This window comes from Natrix helvetica (genome assembly GCF_964273705.1).
Source record: "Natrix helvetica genome assembly, chromosome: 3".
In the NCBI taxonomy this organism is placed as follows: domain Eukaryota; kingdom Metazoa; phylum Chordata; class Lepidosauria; order Squamata; family Natricidae; genus Natrix; species Natrix helvetica.
The window spans coordinates 114810473-114835784 of NC_138549.1; the positions used below are offsets into that span (position 1 = coordinate 114810473).

General features: G+C 41.6%; 1 protein-coding gene across 1 annotated transcript in view; it reads right to left on the reverse strand.

Moving 5' to 3' along the window:
• Positions 1–24728, reverse strand: part of RAD54L (RAD54 like) — a 27237-nt gene extending 2509 nt beyond the window's left edge. Inside the window, exons 1-16 of the mRNA XM_081946327.1 lie at positions 24246–24728; positions 23208–23294; positions 22462–22581; positions 22004–22064; positions 19901–20036; positions 18432–18501; positions 16713–17001; positions 15897–16021; positions 13904–14054; positions 11913–12039; positions 9536–9610; positions 7549–7679; positions 5575–5685; positions 5351–5474; positions 1638–1716; positions 1073–1252 (exon numbers count right to left, since the gene is read on the reverse strand). Coding sequence (XP_081802453.1) covers positions 1073–1252; positions 1638–1716; positions 5351–5474; positions 5575–5685; positions 7549–7679; positions 9536–9610; positions 11913–12039; positions 13904–14054; positions 15897–16021; positions 16713–17001; positions 18432–18501; positions 19901–20036; positions 22004–22064; positions 22462–22581; positions 23208–23294; positions 24246–24248 — 1869 coding nt within the window. The 5' untranslated portion in view covers positions 24249–24728. The remainder of the gene's footprint in view (positions 1–1072; positions 1253–1637; positions 1717–5350; positions 5475–5574; positions 5686–7548; positions 7680–9535; positions 9611–11912; positions 12040–13903; positions 14055–15896; positions 16022–16712; positions 17002–18431; positions 18502–19900; positions 20037–22003; positions 22065–22461; positions 22582–23207; positions 23295–24245) is intronic.
• Positions 24729–25312: the final 584 nt, after the last annotated feature.

A 25312-nucleotide genomic window follows, 5' to 3' on the forward strand; every position in this document is an offset into this window, starting at 1 on the left:
AATCTTGCTTTTGTCTGCCTAAAGATCAAATCTTTAGCATGTGAAGAAAAATAGCTTCTAAATACAGTCCTCCTTGGACTGTAGGCTGCTAGCACTATGTCAGGCCAAGATGGTGTTGTTTTAGATGCATATTGTTTGGAGTACACATGCAAAGAATTCTGAAAGTTGCAATACCAACCCTCATTTGGGTAAGGCTCATAACTGTAGCTAGATAAGGTATTGGCAAAAGACAAGGTACATCCCCTTATTATAAAAACCTTTGAAAAATCAGACTCCTAGAAAAAGGTCATGTTTTAATAAAATGGATACATTTTCACTCTTCTTTCTCAAGCTACCAGTTTGAAACACTAATAATTTCCTTCTGAACAAGTAAAGGGTTATACTTATAATACTTAATATGATTCATCTATGTTACACCTTATTTTGCACATGTTCATGGTACGGCATAAGAAACTCTAGCATGTGTTGGCGAACCTTTTCAGCACTGAGTGGTGAAATGGGAGCACAAGCACATGCAGGAAACCAGAAAAGCAGCTGATCGTGTCTTTTGGTTTCTGATGTGCATGTGCGAGCCAAGATGAGCTGGCCAGCGTGCATGTGCACGCTGGAAACTGGACAAGCAGCCGCCAGGTGCACATGTGCACACTGGGAAGATGATCTTCCAGTTTCTGCCATGTGCATGCACACCAGCCAGCTGGTCTTTGCATGCACATGTATCTTCCTAGCGCATCCATGCACACCAGGCAGCTGCTCTTTCCGGTGCTCCCACATGCCTGAAGACCAGCAGTTCCGGCGTGAACTTGGAAGCAACGGGCAATGGCTCGTGCGCCCAAAGAGATGGCTCTGCGTGCCACTTCCGGCATGCATGCCATAGATTTGCCATCACAGCTCTAGCCCAATAGCAACTTGGATGTTATAATGAGTTGGGCAGTACATACATTTGTTTAATAATAATAAATAAATAATAAGACACCTGCTACAAACTTGTTTCTTTCCTGCAAAAAACCCAAAGCTTCATTTCGTATGCTCCAAGATACTAATGTCAACCATGAGCTACGTAGGTCAATCTTACTGAAAGTAATCGATAGATATAGCACGTTTTCTTTTGGCCATCTCTCCACACTCGGGCCATAGCTTGTTCATCGTTGGCTGGATTCCAATCAGGATCAAACATCACAAGCCTGTTTGCTCCAATCAGATTTAAGCCACATCCCCCAGCTTTGCTACTCAGCATGAAAATGAATTCAGGACTCTGTGAAACCAGAAAAAAAAAGTATCAAGCATAGGTGACAGGTAAACACATTATCTGCAGAACAGCAAATCTCAAAAAGTCACAAAATAGTATTGGGTATATGCCACTGCAATAGCCACAATCTCATCTGATTCTTAAAGAGTCCAACTTTAACAGAATTTCTGGTACTGCAATTAGGACTGTAACAATTGAAGCACACTCTTATTCAGGGGTTATGACTTTGCAAAGCACATTAAAACAAATATATTAACATATTACTGCTTTGTAGCTACATCCCTATGTCAAACTGAAGAACATCATTTTCAGTTAAACTGACATTATAGAAAGACGGGCTTTTGTACTAAAAACCTCCAGGACAGAACCTGATATTAGAAACTTCACTTACAGAAAGATTGTTGAAACGTTCCACTATCTTTGCTCTCTTTTTAATGGACATGGTACCATCCAGACGGACATACAAATACCTGATACAAAAACAGGACATGAAGCTTAATATAAATATCTTACTGAAATAAAAATAACTTTATCCCCTATATAAGGAAAAAGATTCTCCCTTCTTCTCTTTCTTTCCCTCCCCCCCACTCTCCCCAGGATTTTTTTGGTTTGGTTTGGTTTGGTTTTATTGGACTTATATGCCGCCACATAAGTCCAATAAAACATTAAAACATATATGACAAAAGTTAAAAAAGATTAAATAGGAAATCCAATAACCTTCAATTGACAATTTAAATCAAATTTAGGATTAAATTAAAATTAATAATTTAATTTATTCTATTCAGGCCAGGCCACGTTGCTGAAAAAGCCAACTTTTTAGGGCGCGCCGGGAGGACCGGAGGTCGGGGTTTATGCGAAGCTCCGGGGGCAGCTCATTCCAAAGGGAAGACGCTCCCACAGAGAAGGCTCTCCCCCTGGGGGTCACCAGCCGACACTGCCTGGCCGATGGCACCCTGAGGAGGCCAACTCTGTGGGATCGTACTGGACGGTGGGAGGCTACCAGTGGCAGTAGGTGGTCTCGCAAGTACCCTGGGCGTAAGCCATGGAGCGCTTTAAAGATCATAATTAACACCTTGAATCGCACCCGGAAAACAACCGGCAACCAGTGCAGGCTGCCTAAAAGGGGTGTAACATGGGAGCACCTAGGTACTCCCATGACAGCCCGTGCGGCCGCATTCTGGATCAGCTGGAGCCTCCGGGTGCTCTTCAAGGGCAGCCCCATGTAGAAAGCATTACAGTAGTCCAGGCGAGAAAGGACAAGGGTATTAGTGACTGTGCACAAGGCATCCCAATCCAGGAAGGGGCGCAACTGGCGTACCAGGCGGACCTGGTAGAAGCCCCCACCTGGTCACGGCTGTAAGATGTTATTCTAAACTAAGCCGCGTATCCAAGAGGACTCCCAGTTTGCGGGACCTCTCTGAGGGGGCTAAAATTTCTCCTCCTATCATCAAAGATGGTACGTGATGCACAAATCGGGCTGACAGGAACCACAACCACTCAGTCTTGGAGGGATTAAGTTGAGCCTGTTCGTCCCCACCCAGATCCGCACAGCCTCCAGGCACCGGAACATCACGTCGAAGGCCTTGTTGGGGTGGTTTGGGGTAGAGATGAAAAGTTGGGTATCATCAGCGTATTGATGACACCGTACCCAGAAACCACGGATGATCTCGCCCAGCGGTTTCATGTATATGTTGAACAGGAGGAGTGAGAGAACCGACCCCTTGGGCACCCCACAAGTGAGGCGCCTCGGGGTCGGTCTCTGCCCTCCAGTCAACACGAACTGTGATCGATCCGAGAGGTAGGAGGAGTACCACCGCAAAACGGTGCCCACCACTCTCAACCCCCCGAGTTGTCGCAATAGGATACCATAGTCGATGGTATCAAAAGCCACCGAGAGGTCTAATAAGACCAGGACAGAAGAGCAACCCCTGTCCCGGGCCCGCCAGAGATCATCAACCAACGCAACCAATGCCATCTCCGTGCTGTACCCGGGCCTGAAACGCGACTAAAATGGATCCAGGTAGGCAGCTTCATCCAGGTACTGGGGAAGTTGACGTGCTACCACACTCTCAACAACCTTCGCTACAAAGCGGAGGTTGGAGACCAGACGATAGTTGGCTAAAGAAGCTGGGTCCAGGGAAGGCATCTCAAGGAGGGCCCTCACCACTGCCTCCTTCAAGGTGGCGGGAAAGAACCCATCTCTCAATGAAGCGTTGGTAATCGCCTGGAGTCAGCCTCCCGTCACCTCCCAGAAAGCGGAAACTAACCAGGAGGGACACGGGCCCATCACACAAGTGGCAGTACTAAGTCACCCCATAATCCTGTCCATGCCCTCCGGAGTCACGGGATCAAACTCATCCCAGATAGTCTCCACAAGATTAATCTCCGTCGACTCGCCCGAATCTACCCAGTCAGAGTCTAAGCCTGTCCGAATCTGAGCGATTTTGTCCTGCAGATACTGGACTAATTCCTCAGCCCTGCCCTGCAAGGGGTCTTCCCCAGTTCCTTGATTAAGTAAGGAACGGGTCACCCTAAACAGGGCGGCCGGGCAGTTATCTGCGGATGCGATAAGAGCAGAAAAATGTTCCTGTTTTGCCACTTTTATCACCACTAAGGAGGCCTTAATATGAGTTTTTACTAGTGTTCGGTCAGATTCGGACCGACTGGCCCTCCAACCACTCTCTAGGCATCTTCTCAGCGCTTCATCTCCTGGAATTCCTCGGTACACCAAGGAGCTGCCCGGGATCAGCACCGAGTTAGAGGCCGCAAAGGCACAACGCGGTCGAAGGCCCCAGTGGCCGCCCTATCCCAGGCTTCCACTAGGGCCACGGTCAAACTGTGAGCAAGGGATTTAGGAAAAGTCCCAAGCTCCATCAGGAACCTTTCAGGGTCTATAAGGTGCCTGGGGTGGAACCATCTAATCGGTTCCGCCTCCCTGCGATGGAGGGTAGCAGTATGAAAGTCAAGCCTGAGGAGGAAATGATCAGACCATGACAAGGGTTGAATAACAATATCCCCTAAAACTAGATCATTCATCCACTGCCCAGAGACAAAAATCAGGTCGAGCGTGTGTCCCTTGTCATGAGTGGGGTCTCGAATTAACTGAGTTAGGTCCATAGCTGTCATGGAAGCCATGAACTCTCGAACTGAATCGGATGTCTCGCCAATGGAAGGCAGATTGAAATCCCCCAGGACCATAAGCTTGGCGAAATCAATCGCCAGCCCGGCTAACACATCCAGCAGCTCAGGCAGGGCCGATGAAACACAGCAGGGAGACAGGTACATGACAAAAAGGCCCACCTGAGCTCCAAGGCCCCACTTCACAAAAAGGGACTCACACCCACCTATCTGAGGCACAGTGACCTCCCCAGGTCCAAGACTTTCCCTAATAACCACCGCCACCCCCACCCCCCTGGGCTCTCGGCTGGTGGAACAGCCGGAAGCCTGGTGGGCATAATTCCACGAGGGGAACACCCCCCTCATGGCCCAACCAGGTGTCCGTAATACACGCCAGGTCCGCTCTCCCCTCTTGTATGAGATCGTAAATGAGGGGAGCCTTATGTACCATGGACCTGGCATTAAGCGACACCAGCCCGAGACCAGGGTCCTGTAGTCCCGAGCACCCAGGGGTGCGAGGGGCAATGAGGGTTGGAACGTGCAATCACTCTTAAACAGCGAACCCGCGTCCCCCGGGCATAATTTGGCCCTTGGCCCCCACTGTATCTGCCCCTCCCACCTATAGTAGAAATGATAAACCACCCAATGGAATGGCTTAATGTCCCCCCTGGAATCCCAACCTTTCCCAGCACTCCTGACCCGCATTTATTTTTATTTATTTTTATTTATTTCTTAGATTTTTAGACCGCCCCTCTCCCAAAAAGGGACCCGGGGCGGTGCATCCATTGATTAGCTCTGGCCTGTGCCCTGGCAGACTCCCCCCCCCCCAAGCCTGTCTGAGCCATCCGAATCGACACCCCCCCGCCCATCCCTTAAGATTTGATTTTAAAAACCCTGTAAAAAACCCCTAAGAAGCCTCTTCTTCACATGTTTTCGAACTCCCCCGCATTTCACTCCCAATATATACATTAGCCTCAGTGATTATACCTCCTACTTCTGCAGAGTTTCTCAAAAAGGTCAAGGGTCTGTGTGTAATTGGACACCAGGACTACTTTATCATCACTAGTGCTTCTAGTAACTGCCAGAATGTAGTCCAAAACCAGCATCTTTCCTGGAAGGAAACAAAATGAATGTATGCATATTTTCCATAGGGCTGAGAAGTCACCTGCTCGTGCAGAGAGAATATAGGTTGATCTTGCTGTGATATTTACCTGACAGCTGAGGTTCTAGAGACTTAACACTGTAGCCAGATGGAAACAACTGCAAAGCTCCCGCAAACCCTTCTTCCTCTTCTACACACTTTTCGTAGATCAAGGCAGGGTCTGCAGAAGAATTCAGGAGTCACTGCATAGAACTGGTAGCTGGTAGTTCATTTAATAAGGTAGAATTGTTTTAAGTTAGCCTTAAAACAATGGGGAAGGTCCATGCAATACTATTCCTTCTCTTAACAGATATGAGTAACAAGGCACAGTGAATAGATTAACATACAATACTAAATAAAAAAATGTACAAAAGTGGTTTGCCCCTCTTTGAGAGAAGTTGAGTAATTTTTTTTTACTTATCTAGATTCAGTGCTGTGACTAATTCCACACTGACTAACAGCCAAAGGATTACCAGTTATAAATCTGTTTACAGCTTTCCTCTCACGACCTCTAATGCTTTGATTTCTGCTGTAACTTCAAACTATCTAGACCTCATTTTGAAAAAAGCATATTTGACTTAAATTTTTAATGCACAAGCAGATTATGCAATTTATGAAGGCTGCTGAAGTAATGATGACATCAGACACAGATTATCCATAATGCAAATTACCCTAATTTCAAAATACAAATTTAGGCTCCATGAAATAGCAGTTAGAATATAGGTTACCAGAGCTGCAAAGGTGCACGTTCCTCACTATAGCTATTTTTAATCCAGTAACATCATTTTCATTGCCTTCTACTATATATGTATGTGTGTATGTATGTATGTATGTTTTGTGTGTGTGTGTGTGTGTGTGTGTGTGTGTGTGATGGTCTTGTATTCAGATATATATATATATCTGAAATCTGTTTATCCTTTAAATTATTATTTTGAAATTGTATATATATGAATTGAAGGGGGAACCCAAATTTCCACCAAGACTGATAGGGCAAGTTACATAAATATATATATATATATTTTCGTAGATTTTCACGGGTGTAGGTATGCTGGTTTTGTTGTATTCGGGTCTTTTCCCGTGTAGGATTGAGATTGTCTTGGCAACGTTTCGGCAAGATCTCACCTGCCATCTTCAGGCTTGGCCTTAAAATGGGAAGGGAGCTGCCGTCTTTCTGTAAATCTTGGTGGGAGGGGATGGGGTGCTGGCTTTGTTTCAGTAAGTGGAATGATTGGTTGTGTGGTTGTATCATGATTGGTAGATTGGTGCTGATTGGTGCTGGCTGTGTGTGCATTGTTGTTTTGTATTGTAACGGCCTGGGTGGTGGGTGGTGTTCGTTTGTTGACTAGGGCTGGTTTCCAGATGTTTGGTAGGCGGGAGGTATCATCACATTTATTCATGTTGTGGGGGTGTTTCTCTATTTCGATGGCTTCCATAATTATTCTCTTGTTGAGGCGTTCTGTTTTGGAGATTAACCTGGCTCCTTCAAAGTTGATTTCATGTCCTGTAGCTTTAAGGTGCTGGAAAAGGGAGGAAGTTTTTTCTTTTTTTCTTACTGCGTTCTTGTGTTCTGTAATGCGTGCATTTATCCTCCTGTTTGTTTGTCCTATATATGTTGCTGGGCAGATTTTGCATGGTATTTCGTAGACTAATCCAGCTAGAAAACCAAGGAGTCTACGAAATACCATGCAAAATCTGCCCGGCAACATATATATGGAAATTTAAGTACCCAAAGTCACATACGTAAGAGCAAAATCAGAGGACCAGAATTATGATCCTTGGAAATTTTAGAGACAAGAAGTATAGTTTGGAACAATTGTTGTGCACATTCACTGCTCTAAAGAATGTGCCTTAGCATTCAAGGCACTATTAATTTTTACCTTCTTACTCACTATGCAAGTACAAACTCTTCAGATTCATATTCCAAAGCCTTCAAGGACACATTGTTTTCTTCTTACTAATTTTGTCATATTCCAGGAATTTGGGCCTGAGATGGGAATAGGTGGTTGCATAAATATACATAGACATGATTGTCAGAATTACTCACGATTACAAAGCTTCTTCAGCGATGTGATTGAAGAGAGAGATGAAACATTCATCTTCCCCTCTTTCAGATCTTCTGCAGGCTTTGCTTGCATCAGAAAGTATTTGTATAACTCTGCTTGGAGAGGAGTTGGCCTGATGCAGAAGAGAAAAATAAATATTAGATCATTCTAAAGATAAGTCATGTCATATCCACAATAATATGATGTAGTTTCAAGGGAACTATGATGCATGATTAATATAGCTCTGAATCTATCAGACTTTTTTTTTATTATCCAAATTTGAATACTAAAAGTATTTGCTAGTATTTGCTACCCAAATACTAGAAACTCAGTAGGGGAAAAAGAGGAACTTAGCTTTCAACTGACTTTGGTAGGAAATCAGGTAATTTCATAAGCCTTCAAGAATCCTATTTGCTCAGTTCTAGAACCTTAATGAAATTAATTCTACTTTTAACAAATATTCTCAAAATTACACCCATTTCAAATATCTCATGAGGGGTCTCATACACCTTTTTTTTTCTGGGCACAGAATATAGTTCTAAAGAAAAAATTAGGTTGCAAAACATCCGACCATTTTTATTTTCTATGAATATGGAATAGAATTCTATGTGTATAGAAACTCCATAGGCACCTTCAACACTTTCATACAAATGGTGGTGGCAAATGGTATTTTTCGGCAAATCACATTAACTGGCTTTCTGAAATGATCTTATAAAAAGTTAATATGAGACATAAAGCCTTGTGGGTATCAAGAGTACGGTACTTTAGCAAGCAATACACTGGGCACCCTAAGTTGAATTTATACTTCAAGAAAACGCAATGTAGTCAGTGATTTAGTTAAATGGTAGGCCCTTTGGTATTAGAAGGGCTGCTCTAAGCATGAACCAGTCCAGATCAAACCCACTATATCTCATTTTGTTTCACCCCTACCAACATTCATGACCATATGAGTAAATGTAGAGGATTCTAAATCTCTAAACAGAAATACCAGACCATCACATTTATATATACTGTTATATAAAGTCCTGTATGTCATAGGGCCTAGTTACTTGAAAGGCTGGCTATCCTGTTTACTCCAATGGATTTGCTTACTTTGAGTCCCATCAATTAAACAATGTGTTTCTCTTATTGTGTTTGCTCTTTGTAACAGCTTCTCCCCAAGAATTCATGTAGCCTCCACCTTGCCCACCTAAAGCCAGAGTCCTTTATGATAGAATGCGCAAAGGCATTTCTGTGTTATTGTAAATATTTGTACACATGGCAATAGCCAGTAGGATGGAGATACTGTTGACACAAAACAACAGCTGGGGTTGCTGTTGTGGAACACAGATAGACACTTGGTTCAAACCTACACAACTCATTCACTGCATAAAGCAGACAGGAAAGAAATGTGGGGATTACAGGCAAGATTTGTTGTTTTTAATTCGTTAATGCTGATCGTTTTGGAAAAAGTGTCATTGTGCTTTGAAAACCAGAGGAATATTAATTATTGTTCTCTAAGCAGGCAGAATGGATATGGGATGAATGTTTCCTGTCTAAAGTAGAACAGTTTTTAAAACCGATTTAACTATTTAACCACTGGGAAAGGAATACTGCTTACACCCACCCTCTTGCAGTGTTTTTCCCAGACCACTTTGCTTCATATGGAAAAAAAATGTCCATTAGATTTCAGTTCTAACAATTCTAAATATAATATTCAGGGTAGCTTCAATTATGCTAATAATATTCATGGTAGCTTCAATTATGCTAATTTTGCAGAAATTATTGAAAGATTAACCAGACCTTATCAACAACGAACGTGACTGTTTTGCCAAGTAGCATTAAATGTAGCATATAATACCAATCGTAACGTTTTTAATAACTGTACTATGGTTGGGGTATACATGCAGCTTAAATTCAAAAGCCTCTGTGAATCGACAAATCCCTCTTTTTTTTTCATTAGGCAAGAAACTTGTTCCTTATTATACATTTTGCCCTTTAATTTTATACCTGCAACACACCACCTGCTCAATTTTCACTGGAAGGTATTTGGAGAGAATATCTGAAGTTCTTCTTATCAGACATCTAAAAAGGAAAGGCAAAGATAACCTTAATGTTGTTAACACCATGGCCTTATCTCCTGACTACATTTCACGAATATTTCTTCCTAATGCTAGTAGGAAGACCTTCATCCAGAATATTTAGCAATATTTTCAGGGTTCCTTTTCTGGAAAATACATGGAATTTCCACAGGAGAATAAATGCTTTTCTTGATTGAATCTTGCCAACTAATCACCGTCAAATCAACTTTCTTGCTGATTTGACCAAATATTCAAAAAAGAAAGTAAGGAAGGCAACCCCATAAATGCAGAACAGGCATTCCTCGAATTACAATCTGGTGTGTAAAAACCATTCAATGTTACAGTGGCCTCGGAAAGAGTGCTTTACAGCCTGTAAAGTACACCTGGCCATTATAAAACATTGTACTATCCCCAGCATTTTGGGTGGTTAACAACTGGCTCACATTTACATGTTACCTAGCAACGAAGAATCAGCTCTACTCCTTCAGCCCCACAAAGGATTCCCCTCCATACACAGAGTAGTAGTAAATCCTTTGGCAGGCTGCAGGAATGGAGCTGAAATCTTTAAGATTTCAACTGTTTCTGTAGCCAAAATATTTTCCCTCTACGCATGGATGAGAGTTCAATTCCTTCGACGATCTGAAGGAACATATGAGACTAACAGACTGCCATGAGGACGTGAAATCTTCCCAACAGGCAGCCCTTTTGCTTTGTCCACTTAATAGCTACAACCGGTAGTGCTGGGATTATGGTTGTTAAGCAAAGCAGCCACACGGACAACTTGGTTAATGACTGCTTTGCTTAATTAATGAGACTCTGGTCCCAATTGTGGTCCTAAGTCAAAGACTACCTGTAGCGCTACCATGTTTCCCCGAAAATAGGACATGTCCTGATAATAAGTCCAATTGGGCTTTACAGGGCATGTGCTAAAATAAGACCACCACCACCCCAACTACTTAAACGCTGGTCCCCACCATTTCCACTGGTTGCTTTACACGCAAACAACCAAGGTGAGGAGGCGAGGCCGGAGGGGGGGAAGGGAGGACATGCCCCGCGCATCCCACATGCCCTTACCATACCTACCGGTAAGGCTGATGGCTACGTAAAGGGGGCCCGCCGCAAAGAAAGTGGAAGGCCAGCAACGCACCTAGTGTCCCACTCCTTCCTGTGCAAAATGAGCACATTCGCCATTTTCTCAAGGGAAGCACTTTGTAAAAAAAATCTCGCGAGTTCAATCAAACTTCTTGAACTCAAGAGGTTTTTTTACAAGGTGCTTCCCTGGACAAAATGGTGAGGAACACGATGGAACTCCAAGTCTCCAGTACCGCTAGGACTTGCACCTCGCTTCTCCCCCACTCTACCTGCCACCCTTCTCACTAAGGAGACGGTGGGGAAGGAAAACACCAGGATGCTGTTGCCATTGGGGGAGGAGGGAGGCACACGAGACATGTGTCTTACCGGACACTGACAGCTCTGTCGCTTTACCTTACATGGTAAAGAAAAACTTCTCGTGAGATCGAGAAGTTAATTGCTCGCACTCAGAGAAGTTTTTCTTTACCGTGCAAGGTGTTTCCTTGCACAGACTGGCTGAGAGACGCTACGGAGCTGTCAGTGTCTGGTAAGACTCATGGCCCAGCCTGCCCCATCCTCCCGCCCCACCTGCCACCTCCAAATTTCATCCCACCGTGAGACGCGCATCATACCAGAGAATGGCAGCTCTGTTGTATTCCTCACCATTGTGTCCAGGGAAGCACCTTGTAACAAAACCTTCTCGCAAGTTTGAGAAGTTTGATTGAACTTGGGAGAAGGGTTTTTTGTGTGTTTCCCTGAACACAATGGTGAGGAACACAAAGGAGCTGGAAAGGTAAGACACGCGTCTCGCTTCTTGCCCGCTCCACCTGCCCGAAAATAATAAGCTCCCCCCCCACCCCCAATAATAAGGCCAAGGCCATATTTCAGGGGGTCAAAAGAAAATAAGACCCTGTCTTATTTTCGGGAAAACGCGGTATATGATTATAGAAAAACAAATAGGACTATCAGTTCTGACTTGCAAAAATAAGACCTCTAGGTGGCAGTAGAATGATACAGAAAACTCTAATTCTGTGCTGTCATCTACTGGTTGCCTGTATTTTTGCAACCCAGAACTGGTGCTTACAGTTATGAGATGAAGCATACATTAAAGAGAATAATTGAATGAGCTAAGGACATTCTAGAGTAACAAGCATCTCATACAGAATCAGGATAAGAACTTAAGAGAAAAAAGAAAAAAGTATCCCTATAGAGATAAAAAGGATGCTCAACTTCACCTGTTGACAATACTAATCAGCTCTTTCAGTCTCTCTTCTCCTTTTTGCCTTCCAGCCTCATTTGCATCTGCATCTCTGCCTTTTAAAATGGGGATTTCAAAGTGCTTTTTAAACTCCTGGGCTGTCCCTGTACATAAACAGATACATTTGGGAATTAAGTATTTGCTGTCCTAAAAATGCCCTTAAACCCCCCCCCCCCTCTCTTTTTTTACTATATGAAAATCTTTTTTAAACCTGGGATTTTTCAGTTGAAAAGAAGAGCAGTCAGAACCTTCATTACCTAATGCTTCTGACATCAAAACCATTGTTAAAACCATCTTCATAATCATTGAGCTCTAATATACCTTACAGAATACATTTTAGAGTGCAATGGTACTTTACTGATTGTGTTATTCAGGGACAGGAAACCAATAATAAGCAATCCCAACTAGGTCAGCTAATTAAGCCACAAAACTTCAAATAAGCCTCCTCCATTATCAACGTAGGTAGAAACCCTGCGTAGGTAATGCAGATAGAGCTTTGCTTTGACCTCTCTGTGATTTTATAACTGAAAAAGGACTGTGGTAACCAAAGTATAATCAGCCATTTTTTATTCAGGACCTTGCAAATAAGATTATATATTACATCCATACAAGCCCCAGTGGCACAGTGGTTAAATTGCAGTATTGTAGGTCAACTCTGTCAACAGTCTGAAGTTCGATCCTGGTAAGGCTCACTCAGCCTTCCATCCTCCTAAAGTTGGTAAAAGGACTCAGATTGTTGTAAACCACCTAGAGATTGCTGTGAAGCACTATGGGGAGGTATATAAGCTTAAATGCTATTGATATCATCCTACACAAAGAAAGTTCTCCACCAGGACTAATCAGTAAATGATGTCTCCATGCCTTATTCTGCAATGAATGACTTTCTTTGTGTGAGAGGAGGCTGGGGGGGAATTGTTCCCTCTTCTTGCAATGGACGTTTCCATACAATGAATGAGACTTTCCCAAGCTCTCAGCTATCTGCCATTCAACTTAACATATAGCAATAGCACTTAGACTTATATAGTGCTTCATAGTGTTTACAGCCCTACAGCAGTTTACAGAGTCAGCCTATTGCTCCCAACAATCTGGGTCCTCATTTTACCCACCTCAGAAGGATGGAAGGCTGAGTCAACCTTGAGCCGATGAGATTTGAACTGCCGAACTGCAGCTAGCAGTCAACTGAAGTAGCCTGCAAAACCACTGTTCCACCTTGGCTCTATAAATTCCCACCAATATACAGCCCCAATATCGTGTGTGTGTTTGCTGTCTATTATTCTTTCTCTATGGCTAGCCAAAACTATTTAATTTAAACTGGGATTGCCACAGTGGTGGGTTTTTAATTTTTTTTAGAACCTCTTCTGTGGGTGTGGCCTGCTTTGTGGGAGTGGCTTGCCAGCCATGTGACTGAGTGGGAGTGGCTTGGCAGTCATGTGACTGGGTGGGCATGGCCAACTTGTAAAATGTGGTGAAACTCACTTAACAACGCTCTTGCTTAGCAACCAAAATGTTGGCTCAGAAACTCTGGCATTTGAAGCACACAAGACCCTTGCACCCCTAACCCTTTAGGAAAAAAAAAACCAGGGGTGTTCAAAGTTGACAGCTTTAAGACTTGTGGACTTCAACTCCCAGAATTCCTCCTCCAGTCATATTGGCTCAGGAACTCTGGCATTGAAGCACCCAATTCTTAAAGTTGTCAAGTTACAAGACCCTTGCACCCCTAACCCTTTAGGAAAAAAAAACCATGGGTGTTCAAACCTGAAAGCTTTAAGACTTGTGGACCTCAACTCCCAGAATTCCCCCTCTCGCTCTTCATCTTGATGATGTGCGGACGGGCGGGGGGGAGGGAGCTGGAACCGGTTCTAAACAGCACTGTAGATTTGTGGAACCTCTTCTTTAGGAGGAACCCACCCCTGGATTGCCAAGTTAGGGTCTTTAATTTAGATGATTATTTTATTAAGTTGTCCCCACCTAGAATGCCTGAGTTGACAAAATGTACTAGGCTGAAATATTCAAGGAGATCATTTTGAATGGGAGTGCCAGAGATGAGAACTCGGCGTGGCGTATTCAAGCTGTTGAGAGCCTGGTATGTTTGGTTATCTGAGTTTTTTAGCCGGTGCCCCTGAAAAAAAAATATTGAAGAGAAAAAAGATCATCATGCATGGACAGAATAAAAAAATAAGTGTTTTTTAAAAGGATAGTTAATGCAAGAAAAATTATCTCAGTTCAATGATGCAAAAGGATAGGAAATATATTAGATGTACAAATGCTCCTAGATCAAGGCAACAAGCACCTGCATTGCAATGTATGTGATTAAAATAAGGCTATATTTAATAATTTATTGGCTATTGATTACTCTGCTGATAGAGTTAATTAACCAGATCTCTCATTTAAAAGATGTGAAAAGGGCTTCTAGTTCAATGTACAGACACATACCCTTCCATCATCAATATTAAAATACATTAAATCCTCTTGGTGCCACCATTACTCAGGATACACACACACACACACACACACACACACACACACACCAATTTAGGTCAGTACTATTAGTTTCAATGAGTCCATTAGTCCTGAATCTATTGAATAGTCATATTTCATTTCTTTCAAAATTATAAGATTGGATTTATCCTATATTTAATCAAGGAAGAAAGTCGGCAATGTGATAATTACTTCGTGCCACCTTTCGTTTTTAAAACCCATCACAAACAGTTAACTTTCCTTGACTGGAATTGGAAATCATGTTCTGAAGTCTACTTTAGAAGGAAGTAAAGAAATAACCCCACATAGTAGTATTGCCAGCAGCCCTGATCTTTTCTTCAAACAGGATTTAATTCTCAGCACAATGGGCCACATGCCTGGACCTGTCTTTTCTTTCTGTTCCTTCAGTAAAAAGGATCCAGCCAAGCCTATTGTATTCACCTGGTTAAGCAGAGCCTACCATTTTGTCTCCTGCTAATGAAAAATGGGCAGAAGCACAAATGAATTGAACAAGGCCATGTTTTGGGAGACAAAGGCAGCAAAAGAGACAGAAAAGCTATGTAAGATTGTAGCAATGAAGGTTGCCAATAGGCCCAATTTCATTACAGTGGGACAAAACACTGAAGGAGGCTTGGATGATCAAATCAGCCTTCCATTGCAATAGTTATTTTGTAAAGCTTTGATTTGAAGATTTGATTATCAGTTTGGATTTTGCTTAAAAATCTAAGCTCCTATGAATACAAAATTGTACCTGTATCCATTATATCTATTTCTTTGTGTTATTCTCTCATGAGGGCTGGGGGGGGGGGGAGGCTAGAATAGATTGTTAAATTATTTTTTGGGTGACACCCTTTTCTGCTCTTATGTTTTATATTTTTTATCTCCTGCACAAAGTTATCTGCCACAATTTGCCCATCTACTAGTCACCTTAGTTATTTAAGTTCTACACAGAATTAAGAAATAGATGACTAGTAGGGACAGAAATTGGAATTGGAATTAAAGCTGCTGGAAGAAACACCAATAATATCAGAGGTGCTGATGATACTACTATGACAGCTGGAAATGGGAAAGACTTAAGGAAATTTATGTTAAATATGGAAAAGTTAAAAAAAATCAATATTAAAAAAACACTACATCCTAAACCTATGCCAATAGGCAGTGTGAATCTAAATGGAAATAAGTCGAGAAGAGATAGTAAACAAATGTCACCTTCCTATGTTTAAAAGTTATCAGGGATGTGATTGCAGTCAAGAAATAAAGGAACATCTTGGGAGAAAGACTATGACAAATCAAGGCAAAACAGTCAGGGTTGTAAGAAGTAGCTAAGAAAATTGAATTCTCAGAAAAAAATTGAAGTATGCCTTAGAATTGGGATGATGGAGAAAAAGTGTTTATAGTGACTTGCAAGTGCAAAACTCATTCCCTCACTGCTGATATTTAGCTTTTTTTAAAAAAAATACGGCTGTTCCAAAGAACTCATTACCTCATCACATATGACCAACCCAACACTCCCTTTCTTGAGAGCTTCTGCGTGGAGCCGAAAAGTTTCATAGGAAATTATCAGGATGGGGGATGGGATTCTACGGCCTCGCTGGTTCACGAATCCCACTAGCAGGAAAAAAAATGGCAAAGGAATAAAGATAAAAAAATGTATTTAAGAGCAGAGATAATTTAATAAATGCAAAGGGAAGCAACTGAAAGGAAACTTGCTTCCAGGCATTAGAATTTCTTAAAATGAGTAATTTATCCCCCAAAGGTGCCAGGCTTTTACACTTTCCATCCCTGCTCTCCGATAAATCTACTTTCTGATATTCCCCGACTTTTGTATTGCTTTGGATCTGAAAAATGCTGTGTAGCATTCAATTATTCGAAGTAACTTAACAGTCTATTGCTAAGTCAGGACAGGGCTCTGTCCTATAAACCTATCCTAAATTTACCATGTACTATTATATCTCTGCCTCATCGTATCTTGGTTTAAAATCAAAATTTGCCATTCTCAGAATAAACCCATGAATATCAACACACTTAAGTCTCATTTATTTCAATGGGATTTCTTTAAGCAATTTGAAGAATGCACCAGCTCATATACTTTTTCTGTAGTCTATTCTATGCTCTTTCTTAATTCATAAGTACAAAGGTTGCTAATTATTCCATTTAACAACCACAGCAATCATCCTCAGGACAGTCTGCTAAAAAAAAAAATCCCTATCATTATATGCTTTAGTCTGAAACTTATTGGCAATTTAGTTAAAGCACTTCCCTTGCTTTGCAACAGCTGCATGTTGTGTAGCATTTATACCTAGCTTATTATCTATGTCCTCCTTAGAGCCTCCATCAATAGCCAGTGGCTGGATTCTTCCTCCAAGCCATTTGCCCACTTCATTGTACCAGTTTTTCACCAGGCTGGAAGGCGCAACCACGATTGCCTTGTCAATTTCAGGCTTGCAGTCTGGACTTTGGCGCAAAAGTGTCCAAATCAAAGTGATACATTGCAAGGTCTTCCCTAGACCCATCTCATCTGCCATGATGCAGCCATGACTTCCGGGGATCCGACGGCTTGTAACACATTCCCATAGGAACTTCACTCCCTGTATGAAAGTGCCTGAGTTCAATTTAAATAGGTATGCAGTATATTTAAAATCATATTGAGTTAACTGAATTGTAGAGCCCAATATCTAACCATTTACAGGAGCAATGAACAATCCCACTCTGTGGAAATCACTTACTTAGCCAGGAAATTATCATAAGTGGAATTCAAAATTACAGTATTCATAAGATCTCAAACTTTCAAGAAGCAGCACCTGTGTAAAGAGTGGCCAATTATGCCTATAATATATGGACGACAACACCAGTGAATTGTTTTACTTTATTCCAAGCAAAAATAAATCAAGATGACAAACTAAAGAAAAAAAATCATGGTAAAATTGCTAGTTATACTTCATCATGCAATAGTTTGCAGAAGAACTGCCATGCCATTATTTTCTGCAGGATAGACTACTACAGTTAAGATCTAAACTTATGACCAGATCACCGAGACTTGAACTTCCATTACTAAGCAAGGCAATCATTAAGTGAGATGTACCCAATTTTATGACCTTTTTAGTGACAGTTGTTAAGTGATCTGGCTCCCCCCCCTGCTTGTCAGGAGCCCTTTGGGAATGCTGCAAAGGGTGATCTCATGACCCTCTGATGCTGCAACCATCGTACATACCTGTTGGTTGCCAAGGGCCCAAATTGTTATCATGTCAACATAGAAACGATGCAAAGATTGTAAGTGTGAGGACTGATTGTAAGTCACTTTTTTCAACACCACTGTAACTTTGATTGGTTGTAAATTGAGGTCTACCCACAAACACTAGATTAAGCACTGTTATAGTTAAAGGATCCCTTTCCTCAAAAGTAAGCTTTTATCATCATTACAGTAGTGACAATTACCGCAATCAAGCTCCAAGTTTGATTCTGGTTGACAGAGGAATGCCAAATGCTTTAGTCATAATGAAAAATGTTGGCTCCCTCCCCCCGTGAAGGCTTGAAAGCAGGAAGATATAGGAAACTATGGAACAATTCCTACCCACCTCAGAGTTTCATGTTTGGTAGATATTATATAGATATCAATAATTGCATAAGCTCGGTAATTATCTGTTTATTCATAGATATTGTCTTTGAAAATATGCCTGTTTTCAACAAAATTAAAACAAGACAATAATATAAGCAGAGTACTGCTAACGTACTTCTTAAAATTGGGAAATAAATGTGTCTCTACATTTGTATATTGGTATACATTGTATCATAGTTAAATAAAAAAAATTAAAAGTAAAAAATGAAAAGATTTTGAATTTTTTTCTAATAGATGTTGTCATGCTTCTCAGAATAAGGGCTTCCCCAGGACAAGCAGAGCAGTTTGAACTTGTTTATGTAGCATGAGGCCAGGCATTCCTTGGATTTGTGGTTTAACAGGGATTACAGTGACTTTAATGGCTGATTATGCTGTTAATAGTTAGCTTCCCACTGTACTCACCTCTCTCTGATGAGGTCGTAAAACACGGCTAAGACAAGGATCTACCACAACGTGAACAGGCGTTTTATCCCTTCAAGAAGCAAACAGAGCACAGATCTGAAGCAATATAAACCTTAAAAGAGAAATTCTGGGAAATATCTTCAGGGGATGTGGGGATGACTGCTGCCACTGTTTTAGACTTGTATAACACAGTTTTATTCCGCTCTCCAGAATTCACTGGGAGCAATCCAGTTCAAAGCTAATAGAAAACTTAAAAGAAGCTTAGCATATACCCAGCAGCTGTTTTAAACCATTTCATTACCAGAGTACACAAAATTCAGAAATCAAAGGCCGAACATCATGTGCATCACAAATGGTAAATAATGACTACTAACAAAGTATTTGATCAATTTCATCTGCAGGTTGACAGGGTATATTGGTGCTTCTCTGAATCCATCAGCTAATCTTGAATTTGTCTTATTTATTTGTTACATTTATACGGCCGTTATATCTCACCATGGGGCTATTCTAAGCAGCTTACAAAAATAAAAACAGAGAAATTAAAAGAAGTGTAAACATGACATTAATAAAGTAACGGAACCATAGAATAAACAATGAAAAGGAAAACAATAATACAATCATATGAAAATAAAAGATGGGTAGAGGTGGACTTTGTTATAAATCTAGTAGTCACGTCCAGGGATACTCCTCCACTGGGTGCCCTGGCCAATCGGCCAAGTCAAGTTTCTGGCTTGCTATGGAAGATAGGAGGGTGGAGACACTTTGAAGGGTAGGATATTCCAAAGGGTAGGCATTATGGCAGAGAAGACTCTTCTTTGGGGTCCCAACAGTCAGAGTTCTTTGACTGATGAGATCCGTCTCTGCTAACATGAGTGGGGTGGACTTCTCCTAGCAAGACAAGTTGGTTCATCAGGAAGCCCTGACCTAAAGGCTTTCAAGGTTATAATCAGCACCTTCAACTGCACCCAGAAGAATACTGGTAGCCAGTGCAGTTCACAGAGCAGAAGTATAATATGGGCCCTTCTAGAAGCCCCAAAGACTGCTCTTGCTGCTGCTGTACTTTGAACCAGCTGAAGCTTCCTAATGAATTTCAGGTATAACCCCATGTAGAGCATATTGCAATAGTCCAAACAAGAGATGACCAGGGCTTCAATGCAGAGAGTCATGATCCAGGAAGGGTCACAGTTGATGCACAAACCAAAGCTATACAAAGGCTCTCCTAGTCCTGCTCGCAACCTGCTCTTTGAGTAGGAGTCATGAATCCAGTCTAAAATTACGAACTGGATCTGAACTGAGTAGTGCAGCCCCATCTTACAAGAAATGAGTAAGCCTCATACATGTTACACATGATTATTTATACTAAGCTTATACTTCAGTTCAGGGTTTAAATTTAAATCAAAGCCTAAAAAAACCAATTTAAAGTGAGTGAGAAGTACTACCCCTAGAATAAGTCAAGTGTGAAAACTTACTTGTCTACTTTCAGTTGATCATGAGCACTCAAAGGTGGCGGTTCATATAGAACCAGAGCCCCTTCTTCAAAAGGGTCGTGGAGAGCATGCCTAACTCCTGAACGTTTGATGCCCAATGCTCTCAATCCCAGGGGCCCTGAAAGATCATTCAGAGAAAGCAGTTAATCTAACCATTTCATTTTCAATATATGGAATCAAAACTGAGATTTTAGCAACATGTTGACTTAATTTTCAAGGAAATTGAGCTCCACCTGAGAAATATGTTATCATGTCTGCTTTCTGAGACAAGGTCCTCTCTGAAATTTAAGTGGCTGGTGGTTTTCTGGAATACCTAAAATACCCAATTGTTTCTCCATGCCTTAGGCTAGGTTGGCTAGAGCCCCTTGTTGGATGTGATTGCCATGTGTTTTATATATATATTGGTATTGTGGGGTCAAATTGTCTATGTAGTCAAATGAGGTCCACTGCATGTTATCTTCTTTTTAAACAGACAGAATTGGTGTAGAGTCAGTTGATACTAACATTGAAAAAGACTAAATAAACAAATAAACTGCATTTTATAAACAGGATAATGTATCATTTTCATTGGACTACTAACATTTTCATGTGGACACGTAAGTAGAAAGCAACAGTCATGAAAATTCGAGGTCCATTCTTTACCTCATGGATGTCCACCAACAGCCACTTCAATTGAAAGAGGGGACAAGCTTTAATTAACCATTCCCTTTAACCTACCAAACTCTCTTTGACTTGCATGGATAAATGTTTATCACTGATGAAGATCCAAGGGGTTGGGGGAGTGGCCTTAGTTACAAGGCCAATGTTACAATTACTTGTAAATTTTAAGCTGATTTCTCAAATAGTTCTGTTTATATAAATGAAACAATAGGTGACAGATTATGCTAGCAATCCCTTTTGTTTTGCTAATATTATATATTACTATGCAAATTAATGATTTAAAACTCAAAAAAGGAATATTGTAATGAAGCAGAAAAATTCTAAGACACATAAACAGCTTTGCAAAGAAACTTGGGAAGCAATTTAAAACCCAGAGTTTAAACACCCATGAAAATCAGTATAATTGTATCTTGGAAAGTTTCTAGAAGGAGTGTGTGGTAAAAAAATTAATATCAAAGCATAACAAAATACAGAGCATCAAGATGGGAAAATTCTAAAAAGGACTTTGCTTATACAATCTGTCTTAGAAAATAAATATGACATGAAAGCTGATTAATTTACAATTTGGTTATGTTTGAAGTTAAACAAGTTCATGTTTTGTTTCTTTATTAGATTTTTATCCTGACTTTATTACTTTATAAGTACCTCAAAGTAATGGACATACATAATATTCTTTCTTCCTTCTTATTTTCCCCTCATCAACAACCCTGCAAGGTGAGTGGAGCTCAGAGAAAATGACCTGCCCAAAGCCGCCCATACGGGTTTCATGCTTAAAATGTACAAAGCTAAAACTCAGAGTTTCCTGGTTTCTAGCCTGGTGCCCTAACCATTTGACCGACTTGGGGGGATTTTTGGCGGGGGGATGACGACGACGACGATGACAATTTGACATCAATCATTCTTTTTGCTTTCATTATTTCTATGTATGAGGCAGTAGTGGGTTCTGGATCCCGTTGTAACCGGTACAGTGCAATGTGGCCCGGCGTCTCCCACATGCATGCACACAGCACACCCATGCGTCCTTACCTCCACAACGCCTCCGTGACGCTCCAGCTGCTCGGTGGAGCATCGCGCAGGTGCCATACACTCCATGCACGTGCATGGAAGAAGTCAAATACAGGTAAGGAGCTCAGGCGGGCGGGTGGGCCTCCAGAGCTCCCGGCAGGCACTGGTACACCTGTACCATGGCGTACCGCCTGTAACCCACCACTGGTATGAGATGTATTAATAATCTACCAGTAACACTAATGTTATATGACAATAGATTTCAGCTTTTTTCGTGTGTGTGTGCGGATAGATAGATGATAGATAGATAGATAGATAGATAGATAGATAGATAGATAGATAGATAGATAGATAGATAGATGATAGATATAGAGATTTTAGAGAGGTAAAATTTGATGCTTAAAAAAAGAAAAACATTACCTGTATAATTTGGAATAGGAACTTTGAAAGGTTTTGATAAAATGCTGCGGATAAAGGCTTCCTAGAATTTAAAGTGATAGTCATTAAAATATCATTTAAGCTCATCAGTAAGTTATCTTAGAGAACATTGCACTGACATCACTAGATTTATATTGAGGTAAATACATTTAAGATTGAAGAGACATGTGTTATTAATTATAGTGGGAAGTTTTAACAGATCTGTTATATGTGATTTATGTCTCATTCCAAGATTTAAAAAGTCCAAATCGTTTTTCATAATATATAAATTATTTTAAGGTACATAATTAAAGAGCAACTTAGATCTCCCATCATACAAGAGATATGTGAATTCACCCTATGATGAGGTCTCTCTTTTACTAGAGTCATTAATAAAAGAAATATGATCCAATAAGAGTAAAAGAATTGTGCCAGCATAAGAAATCATAAATGTCACTTACATGTTTACTACTATCAAGGCAGTGAATTCGATTAGTTAACTGAGTCAAAGGTTTTCGGAAAGGAGATGAATAACATTCCTGGATATCAGTCTTGCTGTTACGTTTCTGCCTCTTTGGAGTCTAGAATAGATCAGACAAATTGCATCAAGATCTGGCTGCCTGAAATGAAGCATAACACTTGAGAATCTATCTGAACTCTTGTTTTTTAGCAATCTATAAAGCATGCCAATAAACAACTACAGTACCAAATGATTATTATTATCACTACTACTACTTATTGGAACTTCATAAGCCCTATAAAGAAAGCCATAAAGATCTACTTGTAAAACTTCTTTGTTCACTGACCAGCCCATATCAGAATTTATATTGGATTGCTCCATAGTCAGATCTGAGTAGATCTGACATATCACTCATCCATAGAGTACCATAGATCTAATTTCACAGGGAGGACTATTAATATCTAGATCAGGGGTGTCCAAACTTGGGAACTTTAAGACTTGTGGACTTCAACTCCCAGAATTCCCCAGCCAGCATGGGGAATTCTGGGAGTTGAAGTCCACAAGTCTTAAAGTTCCCAAGTTTGGACACCCCTGATCTAGAGAGTTCACTAAAAGGAAAGGATAAGACAACTGATTAAAGAGTCAAATCTAGACAGTGCTTCCTTGGAAACTACACATTGGCCTCTTTGAATGCACTGACAGAAGAGAAACAGCATTTAAATAAATTAATTAAGAAAGGATACTTACTGCTTCAGGATACCAGTCCTCATCCTCTCCAGAGCCATCACCTCCAGGTTTTCTCTTGGCCAGCTGACTGGGAGCTAAACTTCTCCTCTACCAACAGAAACAATTAAACCTGTTTATTCTGTAGAATACATTGACCATAATTCAGAAACATGTGAATGTATTTATAAAGTAGTTGGGCTATGCCTCACTCTTAAAAAAACATTTATTATCATCATTATCATCATCTACAATACCAGTCTAACAATGGGCAGCAGATGGCAGCCATGGCACATAGGGCCTCTGTGCATTGTGCATCAGTTGCATCTGTTTCTGAATTAGAAAACTAACTCACAATCACTTATGTCTTAAGACACATCGGGTTAGACTTTTGCACTGCACTGTACATGGGGTTGCCCTTGAACACTACCCAAAACTGCAACTGGCCAAAGCACAGCACACATAGTGAAATAATGGGCACGCCTCACTATGCCCATCTCTCATAACTGTTTTGTGAGTTGTATAGCCTCCCAATAGACTCCTAGGTGCAATTCAAGGTGCTGCTAATCACTTGTAAAGCCCTACATGGCAGAGGTTACTTGTGGGACTGTCTCCCAGGCATCTCTGCCAGCCAGGAGATGGCACAAAGTGGGTAAGCTCCAGCTTTTCCTCTTTTAAACAATGCCACCTAAAGGGACCCAAGGAGGCATGCCTTCTCAGGAAATTCATCTGTCCTTTGGAACAAACTCCCCCTCCAAGTTCAGATGCCAATACCCTCTTGGTCTTCCAGGGAGCCCTAAAGTCTTATGGACCAGGTGTAGATGGTAGAGGATCTGTAATGTTACCTATATGATTTTATCCCCAACCTCAATTGCGTTTTCCTTATGGTTTTGCTTTTGGGAGGTGGGAATGGCAGTGGTTCCTTCTTAATTATTTTTTCTCTTTTGTACACTGCCCAGTGTCACAAATTCTGAGCGGGACGGCTTTAAAAAGTCTTAATAAATTAAACAAATAATTTTTAAAAAATCTCGGGGGCTCCTTTCCCTGGGAAGCCCCGCTTACCATTCTCTCCCTGCAGAGCTATGCGCCATCTGCGCACAGCTTTAGGGACAGGGAAAGAAGACGCGTTGCACCGGCGGCATTTAAGAGTCGCGGGGAAGGAAATTCGTGCAGGGAAGGCGAGAAGGGAAACGACCCACCGTCGCCCCCGGGGCAGAGAGAAACGCTCCAGAGGAATCACGAAGCTTTTCCGAACAGCTCTGGAAGGAGCAGGAACTGCTGTCCGCAGCTCCTTAAGCTACAATGGAGAGGAGGAGAGGTCCGACCGCGGCAATTAAAAGCGGAGCGTCTGGCGACAGCTCTCCGACAAAGAGGAAAAAAAGGAGTCGGACGGAAGACCCGCAAAGTCTCCCAGCAACCAAGCTCGAGATGCGAAACGGCTACCCGAAGGCGCCGGAGATCCTTTTTTTCCTCCCTGGTTGGATTTGCCGCGCAAAGGGGTCCGGGCCTTTGCCCCGCCCCCTCAGCTGAACCTAGACACGGCCAGTCGCACGCCGATCAGACAGCTTGCATCGATTAGCTCTGGGTTCCTTCCAAGCAGAGGGGACGGGCTCTTTCAAACTGGCCCCGAGCTTGGAAAGGGAAGGAAGGTAACCGAGCAAGGCAAGTTTGCCAGCAACATCAGAGCCAGCGTGAAGGGCGTGGCTTCCGGGCTACAGTTAAGGTCAGGGGTCGCCAGCCTTTCGGACCTCAGGGACCACCAAACTCATAATTTTAGATCCTGAGGACCAAAGATAAATCGTATTTAGTGCAATATAAAAAATGCAAATAATTATTCTGCGGACCGCCAAAATTTTCTCACGGACCACCAGTTGGTGACCGCTGGTTTAGACGAGTGTTTTGCAAACTTGGCAACTTTTGTAGATCCCCCCCACGGTAAATAAACATAAAGTAAATAAAAATAAACCCCAGAATTCCAGCTGGGGAATACTGAGAATTGAACATGTTGAAATGAATTGAAAGTTGCCAAGGTAGTAAACATTGGTTTCAAGATTATTCGGAATTGAAAGGCTTAAAAGCCTCCTCAGTTAGGAACTCATGGGCTGGTCATCCCGGACATGTCACCTTCT